The sequence below is a fragment of the Condylura cristata genome, unplaced genomic scaffold (genome assembly GCF_000260355.1).
Source record: "Condylura cristata isolate star-nosed mole 26May11 unplaced genomic scaffold, ConCri1.0 scaffold00003, whole genome shotgun sequence".
Taxonomy (NCBI): domain Eukaryota; kingdom Metazoa; phylum Chordata; class Mammalia; order Eulipotyphla; family Talpidae; genus Condylura; species Condylura cristata.
Window position 1 is genome coordinate 58575224 of NW_004567104.1, and position 9437 is coordinate 58584660.

At 35.5% G+C, this 9437-nt stretch overlaps 1 protein-coding gene across 9 annotated transcripts in view; it reads left to right on the forward strand.

Moving 5' to 3' along the window:
• Window positions 1-9437, forward strand: part of ROBO1 (roundabout, axon guidance receptor, homolog 1 (Drosophila)) — a 939739-nt gene that overhangs the window by 915107 nt on the left and 15195 nt on the right. For all 9 annotated transcript variants that reach the window (XM_012733040.1, XM_012733075.1, XM_012733050.1 and 6 more), the window contains 2 exons: window positions 3876-4282; window positions 7175-7327. In XM_012733040.1, coding sequence (XP_012588494.1) covers window positions 3876-4282; window positions 7175-7327 — 560 coding nt within the window. The remainder of the gene's footprint in view (window positions 1-3875; window positions 4283-7174; window positions 7328-9437) is intronic.

Consider the following 9437-nt stretch of genomic DNA (forward strand, 5'->3'; position numbering starts at 1 on the left):
ATATATATATATATATAAATCACCCCCTAAATTCTTGTTGTTTATGACCACCTTTGGTCTCAGAATAACAGAATCTTCACCATAGTAGAAGCACAGTAAACATTTAATGAATAAGTGCATTACTGATTAGGACATATAAAATTTATGAACAAAAAACCATTAAAACATTGCAATATTTAATTAAACATTGCAGATTTTTGCATTATTGCAAATATTGCAATTTTTGTATTCTGATGAACCATGAAATTCCATTTTGTCTAAAATTAAATAAATGAGTAGATCAACATAGTAGGAATCTTCTTTTTCAGATAATTAACTATGAAAATAAAAATGTGTCAGGTACTATTAAGTTGGTTTACTACTTATCAAGTCTCTTAAAAAGTTAAATAATTTTCATATATGGACTAGGAAGTTACTGAAGTTTTATTAATACAGATCAGATGAATGGGATGTAGCTGGAAGAAAAAAGAAAGTAAAAGGCAAAAGAAAATAAAATACCTTGTCCATTTACAAACTGCTAGTAATTATGCAAAGTGTGGAAACAATACCAGTTTTAAGAATATCCCAAAGGTATGCATTTTCCCTCTTTACTCTTTGGTCTAGTAGATAGTATGTGGCAAACTATATAAACACCTGCGTTCATAAATGAATGGCATCATTTCCTACTTGTCTTGAACATGCTTATGAAGACAGCATTTATGCAGAAGCTGCCTAGAGTTCTGTGATTCGTGCTCATATACTTTACATTATTTCCAAAGACATTGCAATCCCTCTGGGGGAAAAGCCGGGAGGGTTTAGGTTCATTTGTAGCAAAGCCTACTTGAGTGAAGTCTCTTGAAATAGCTTTTTGTTTTCCAAATAGAATAGATTACATATTTCAAACTGTACATGTTTATCACACATTCCCTGGGCTTGCCTTATTTACAGATGGCTCAGATAAATTTTTCTGTCTTTCTTCAGCATTTGTGTAGGGTGGTAGTAGTTAAAGCCAGTCCTGGTTTAACATGAAAATGTTTTTGTGTGACAGAATGTGAATTATCCAAATACAACAATGCTGGCCTCTTTCAATAGTGAAGTTAACAGTCTTTGTCCCTTTCATGATGGTCAAAATAGTCCCTTTTGTGCTAAAAAGTCTTACATGTCTTTAAAGAAGAAGCTTCTATTGGTATTTTGGATGTGCATACTGACAAAGACTGTAAATGGATTTTTAAGTATGACAGTTTATTGCATTTCAAATTAAACAAAGGTTTTCCTTCTATGTGTATAACACACTGCATATTGAAACAATTATCTACTTTAATCTCTTAAATAACTTCAGCTTTGGCACATTCTTCATGTTTTTTCTAGTGCCACACACAGATGCATTAGAAACCACCCAGAAATGAAAAATAACACATTATATTAGAAGTACTATCTCTGTATATATGTCTATATAGTTACATGTGTGTGTGTGTGTGTGTGCTACTAATACATGTAGTAATTCCCTTCCTAGAAAAAAGACTATGATCGTGGAAATGAAATATGAGATTAACTTCTATGTCTGATGCATGCTAACTGTGGACCCTTTGACACGACTCTTCATTCCTCTGAAATTCAATATGTTCATCTACAAATTGGTAGGATAGTGCTATCTTGAACATTCTCGTGAGAATTAAATGAGTTAACATTTTAAAATATATTAAGCTCAATAAGTGAGTTACTATGGCATTTTAATGATAGTTTATTTTTAATACTTTCCATTTGCATTAATATAACATGCTATTGTCTCATGTCATTGGGATCAAGAGCACAAAGCATTTTCTTTGAACAGTTGCTCTCCACCCTAAATGTGCTATATTGAGCTTCCTCTCTATACGCTGGACCTTTAGTTATATTTTGACCAGATGCTGTATGATTTTGTTTGTGTGCTTTCTGTAAATTTAAGATCCAGCCCTATTAATTTAAAAACCCTAATTCTGTGCTTCCAGACATCCATAGCAGATTGCACCAGTTTGTGGCTTTGGTGGCATGGATTAGAGGGACATGTTTTGCTTTTAACTACCTCCTCCCCCTGCCTCTTCCACATGTGTTCTCCTATGAGCTAAAGCAAGGGAGAGGAGACACTGAAAGAGCAACTCCAGTGAGGGCCCACTGTTGGCCTTAGTTAGCTCTAAAGCCTATTCTCTTTCATCTTAATCTATAACTATCATAAAAGAGGGAGGCTGGCATCAGTGTGCCCCTAATGAAAGGCCTCCATCCTAGGCGGCACCTCTCAGCATCTAGTTCTTGGGCAATTTAGTCACAGCGCGAGGTGAGCTGTCAGTTACTGGCATCCATTCTAATCTCCCAAGCTCTGGATGACCATAGAGTCTGGTCTCACCTGCCTGCCTATACTAGTGTTCAGGTTGGCAGCCTTCATGGAATCTATATGCTTTACTTGTCAGGAGCACTGAATTTAATGAGATAGGTCACCCCTTTGTCCTTGCTTAGAAGTCACTATGCCTTTCTTTTTCAGGGACTTCCCTAACTTAGATCTTAATCACTTGCCACTCTCCTTCCTTGGGAATAACCTCTTTCCACAGACCGTGTGTGCCATTAAAGTCCAAAAGTCCAAATACTCTGTCTCTTCCAGTCACTGTGGGTGATGGTGCTAAGTGTCAGTCGAAGAACTGCTGGAAGTGATGTTTTCATCCTTGTCTGTGTTGAGATAGTTGAAGTCAGTTTCCTGGCAGTGCTGTAAAATAATTGAAAAGGTATTACTTCACCTTATGTTTAGCTTGGTCATATGCTGAAAAACTCCAAAATATCAAGAAAATACCTTTCAGAATTTTGTTTAAATAATTGGAATAATCACAAAAGTGATAGACATGAAAATAGCTAATACATTTTAGTGAAACTTAAAAGTGAATAATCCAGAGGGCCCTCCCTGGTGGGGCAACAAGTTAAAGCACAGCACTGTGAAACTAGCTGCTGCTGACTCAGCACAAGTTCAGTTCCAGGCCAGGAAGGTGACCCACATGGCATAGCAGACCTCTCCTGTCTTGCCCACTGCTCTCCTCAGCAATGTACTTCATCAACCTGCCTTTTCTGCTCCCCCACTCTGCCTCTGGTGAATCCTCTCACTGCACTTGTACCTCTGGCCTGTACCCCAATTCTATATGCATAAATAAATATTTTTTAAAGAGTGATCCAGAGAAAAATAATTGCTCTTGGCCCTCAGAGCCATTTTTAAAATGCTGGGATATAAAAATATGGCATTCTATGTGAAATATATGTTTTCTTTAATCCTATGAAATTCCGTCCTCTGTATTCACAATGAATGAGTCCATTCACTTGAAGTGGTAGGAATGAGTAAGGGAAGGCAAGGGAAAGAAATATGTCTGTGTATGCACGGAGCAATCTGTTTCAAAACTGATGTCTGTTGTGTTTGGTAATATGCAATCTATAATAGCCTATATACTTTATGACAAATTCATAGGCTCTGAAGCTAAAATTTTATTTCCCTTTTTAAACTGAATGTAGTCCAAATGATAAAACAGAAAGTGACCTGTAGATGGCTAAGATTACTTCTACTATAACTTAATCAAAAGACAGTCTAGCCTGGTTGAAAGACCCCTGGTAGCGGGTACACTATCGTGGCAAAACCCAATGAGGTTGTCAAAACACTTCTTCAATTAAAGATATGAAATAAATTGATTTTCAAAATGTCTCTGATTTAGAGAGAAATTTGTTACAACTCAAAATAAGACAAAACCTCTCATTTCGGATTATTTTGTTTGCCGAACAGATTACCTCTACAGAAGCAAAGAAGAAATGGATACACTTGTGAATTTCTTGGTTAGTTTTTTCTTTCTTGTGTTATTAATGATGAGACCTTTCTGTTTATCTCCCTGCAGACGGCAGCCTGTGAGCCCCCCTCCACCACCCCGGCCAATTTCCCCACCGCATACCTACGGCTACATTTCTGGACCCCTAGTCTCGGATATGGATACGGATGCACCGGAAGAGGAAGAAGACGAGGCCGACATCGAAGTAGCCAAGATGCAGACCAGGCGGCTTCTGCTCCGTGGGCTTGAACAGACCCCTGCTTCCAGCGTCGGGGACCTCGAGAGCTCTGTCACAGGGTCCATGATCAATGGCTGGGGCTCAGCATCAGAGGAGGATAACATTTCTAGTGGACGCTCCAGCGTTAGTTCTTCTGATGGCTCCTTTTTCACAGATGCTGACTTTGCTCAGGCTGTGGCGGCAGCGGCAGAGTACGCAGGTCTGAAAGTGGCGAGACGTCAAATGCAGGACGCTGCTGGTAAGTCGCGTGCTGCGTGAGCTGCGATGTGGTTGTCAGTCACTAGGGATCTAGGGATCGCCTATGAACCCGATGTCCTATGTGAAATGTGGCAACTATATATATACATACACACACACACACACACACATACATATGTATATGTGTATGTATATATTCTGCCTATGGAAACCAAGGCTCAAGGATATAGCATAGCTTGATTAGTCCCCCTTTTCTTGACCACACTTTTAAAATCATTTTTTTTTATTTAAATAAATACCTGATAACGACAGTGAAGTTACCTGGGATATCCTTATTTTTAAGATAATATATAATAGATATTAGATTATATTGTATTACATTACATATAATATAAAGTATACAATTTCTTTAGGTATGCATACAGTTTGTTTAAAATGAGGTATGTGTTATATATGTGTATATGTATGTATATATAACATATATATACATGTTTATATATTATATAAACATGTAAAAATCATCAAAAATAAATTATATTTTTAGTCATTATCATTATCTCAATTTATTAGTATTCTAGATAATTATCCAGGGTCTTGTTCATCCATTGGGAAATGGGCTTTCTCCTTAACCCCCTCTTCTCCTTGTCCTCTCAGTTAGAATACTGATTTAATAAAGAAGACATAAAGAAGTTTGTAATATGCATACATATCCTTGCATAAATATTCCTTTCTTCAGGTAAACATTTTTTATCTAATAATTTGTAGAGTGAGTTCATTCAAATGCTTATATATTTTCTCTTTTGCAATAGTTTTTAATTACCATATAGCCGTTTTTATGTTTTAGCCCATCATTACTCTTACTCTCAACCCTGCTTAGAAATAAATAGTATGAAAAAGAAAAGAATTTAAATACAAACAGTAAGTTATCATGTGATTTTTGTTTCTTTTAAATGTAAAATATATGCACATCTAATTCACAGATTCATAGTCACAATAATGTGCATATGTGTATTTCTGGTAGACAAGAAAAATAGACTAAAGTAATGTGGTCAAGCAAGAAAGATACTTATTTCTGAGAAAGAAAAGACTGTCACACAAATCAATAATCGTTATTTTGTTGTTTTGTTTTCCTTGGCTTAATAACTATCACATTGGTGGTTTCCCATGTTGCATTCAGTTATTTAATTGGCCATTATTTTTTTAATCAGTGTAGAATATATTCAGAGAAAATTTAGCTAACATCGTAAAGTATTTCTTTGTTTACTTTCATCAAGAATGTACTGTAGGAAAATTGTATGTAATATGTCTCAGCATATTATCATAGAAAGTTTGTATTTTCGGTCAGGCATATATTTTATGAATTCAATCAAATTTCCTTTCCCTCATTCCCTCCCCCCTGACCCCAGTAACTGCTGAGAGCAACACGATAAATATGCAAATCAAAATATCTTTTTCAATAAATAATATCTAGCACATATCTAGCTTTTGTTTGCCCTTATTTTTTAACCTCCTGTTAACAAAAATATAAGTGAAATTAAGCGTCTAAAGCTACTACTGATTTCAGATTTTATTTAGGGTGAATTTCAGTTCATTAAATCAACAAAACATAGAAATGTTGAAAATTCATCTGTAAAATACCTTATGCCTCAGGGCCTGTGAGCAGTAGATGGCGTAACACAATAGAATGAATAATAGGTTCAGTCCCAGCCCTGATTCTCTCTTTTCATGGATATGTAACTTTAATTGTGATAATCTTCATCATAACTAAAGAGAGTTTGGTTTAATATTTTATTGTATTGTAATTTAGTGGCACTTCTGGCTTTCCTTTGGCTCATAATTAAAATGAGCTAAAAATGCATTGATTCTCTCTATCAAAATGTTCTTTTCAGGAGAGGGTGCTGCTGATCATATGACTGGAAGTTAGTTTGATTGAATAGTCCAATCACTTTGCTTCTCACTTAGTCACATTGATGTCCATTATGTAATATGCTTCAGTTAACATATTTAAATGTGTTGATTTCACTATATGTGACTTCCTATGAATAGCTAAAAAAGGTGTTTCTTAGCTGGGTTTGAAGTTTCCTGTGGAACAATAGTAAATTCTGAATTTCTGTCTTTGGAATTTCTAGAGCCCAAAATAGTGAAGAAGGCCATTAGAGCTCCCATGTCAGCAAGGATACACAATGTTGGGTGTTGTAATACTGTGTCTCAGTAAGACAGAATTGGGAGCTTGGAATACACCTTGTCTGATTAGCAAAGTCAGTTATTACTGATGCCTTGAAAGATTGTCCTTCGAAATCCACCTCTTCCACACACAACAAAACAAAACAAAGACATAAGAACTCACTTTAAGTATCCAGAACCAGCAATAAATATCTTGCAACAGAAAAGTAATTTTGCCGGTCTAAATATGTAAGTTGGATTACTTCACCTTAGGAGAGAATAGCTGAGACTTTATTCAGATATAGACATCTGCCTTCAAGGACTAGAATAAATATAATGTAATTAAAATAAGAAGTATAATTAGTCGATCTCACTCTTAGAACATGAATTTTTAAGGACTTTGGCTCTTCCTGTTGGTTGGCATCAAATCCATTGAGCAAAATTTTAATGAGTATTTTTAACAATAACAGTTTAGTGAAGCTGGTTGCAAAAATAACCAGTATGTTTTTATTTAATAAAAGAGATATTATGAACTTTAACATAAAAGAACCTGCCTTTTAAAAAAAAAATACTTACAGGGTATTTTTCCCACTAGATTGCTCAAACAAAGTGACAAATTCCTATTATTTGCTGAAACTGTTCATTTAAGCATGATTTTAAATTTTAATTTTAAAAATTAGGTATGTTTCTAATTTTAATGTTATTTTATTTTTACTGTTGTAATTAAAATTCATTGATGAGTGAGTGTGGTTCCGATTTTGTTCCTCAGGCCGCCGACATTTTCATGCATCCCAATGCCCTCGACCCACAAGTCCTGTTTCTACGGACAGTAACATGAGCGCTGCTGTGGTACAGAAGTCCAGACCTGCCAAGAAGCAGAAACACCAGCCAGGACATCTGCGCAGAGAAGCCTACACAGATGGTAAGTCCACTGAAACGCATGAAAACATCTATGACTCTTGCCTGTTTACTCTGGCTCTCAATGACTAGAAAATTTATCCACTGACATTAGAAATTACATTAGAAATTCATCAACAGTAGACTCATCTTACTTACAGGAATGATGGAATTACAGATATCGTCAAGCACTTTCCTAACAAGCTGATATTTAACAAACTAAAGGCAAAAGGCATACATTTCATAATGTGAAAAGCTTATTTTGTAGTTTCCAACAGACATTTCTGTTCATGTAATGTCATAGGGTTCATCTTCATCCAACAGGTTCACTTCGAAATTTTCACTTCGGAGTGCCTTCATTTTTTCCTCCCTTGTGGAATTTTGCATTCAAAGAGAAGACAACAAACGTGTTTGAATATTAATTCTAACTGTAGTGGTCTTATCACTATTTTATGCAGCAAAATGCAAACCAAATCATCTTCCTTCATGCCTTCACATGCAATCTCGACTCTCCCTGGAAAAGTAACACTTGTTTCCTCCCGGGAGCACAGGAGAAAATGCAAACATTGTGATGTTGTGGAGAGACAGCCTTTAATGAAAGTGCCTCTGGTGGCTCAGCATTTATTAAACAGCCACCTTCTCGTTTTATAAAAAACCCCAAGGGCTTTGTTGGAAATTCATGTAAGATAAATTCTTCCAGACCCACATATCTTGTCAAGTTTGCTAAATTTGCTAAAGGGGTGGGGAGAAGTAGGGTCTCACGGCAGAGCTCCCTACCTTCTGGTCCTCTCCAACCACAATCTGATTAGGACTTTCATTACCAGTCAGCAATTTTTCAAAAAGGGCATCATTTGCCATTATCATATGAAAGCCTAATATTATAGATCCTTATCCAAGGTTACAAGGAGGGTTTTTTGAGGCACTTCTCCCTGTGATTCCTGCCACTTGACAGAAAAATTTAATACAAAGCTCACAGCATGATGAGCACAAGTAATTTTGCAATGAGTGGCTGTCCATGCTATTATCTGTACTTTATTCGGGGTATTTTCTCTCACTAGCATCTATCTGATATTAGACTACATTAAATACTGGCATGACATGGCGCACCTGGGCCTCCTGGCTTCTGCCCAGGACTCTTTTGTCAGAGAAACTGAGCTGTCAGAATATTATCTGATTTTGAAGGGTTATTGCAGTGGCTTTGTGCCTGTTTGCCTCAGTGAAGGGACAAATACTAGGTGTAAATCCCCAAACTCTATCAGCGTTTTTACATTTATGGGACCCCTGTAATGGCATTTTACAAGTTTTATAGCTGTTCTATCAGTGTTTATTATCTAGAAGAGAGTGCTCCTAACTGAAAAACTGGTCAAACATCAAACTTTGATGTAAACACATCTAGGTTGAATACATAAGGGAGAAAAACTGGCCCAGAGCTTTTTGTAGCTCTTTCTGCCTCTTATTTATACTTGTTTGGAGGGGTTTTTGACAACGGAGTGGTATTTTTTTTAAAAACGCTTTAAGTAATGATAAATAAATACACCAAGATAAAGGGTAAGCATGCCAGTTATAAATTATGATATATCTGAAAAATGTGATCTATAACTTTTATCTCCCATTCTGCAGTACATACATCAGTGTGTTTAATATTTATAAATTCTAATCCCTCCATAATAACTATTAAATTGAATGATGAAGCTCCCTTGTTATTTCATAAAGTGAATTTCAGAAATACCAAAGAAATAAGTAGAAATAATTGAATTGTAAAGCAAAAAATGTTAATTTGAGATATTATTTGGATTTCTAATTATTCATTTCATAAAAGTGATTTTGCAAATGTTAAAATACAGAAAATAATTATTTTTCCTGAATCACAAAAGTAGACAAGTTGAAGATATAACAAATTGTTATTTTTTTTAATTTTAGCTTTAACTTCCTTTCAGCACTTTGATAACCACCCATCAGTTCTATTTATTGTACTAACAAGACTCAAGTTTGATTCTGGACACTTCTTTATTTGGTAAAGAAACATGACAAAGCTATGTGTTATTTTATACATATCCAAAAATACATTATAATTAATAAAATCATGCAAATGTAGATACTTATTAATGCACCGAATTAAAAAATTCCCAGTCTTG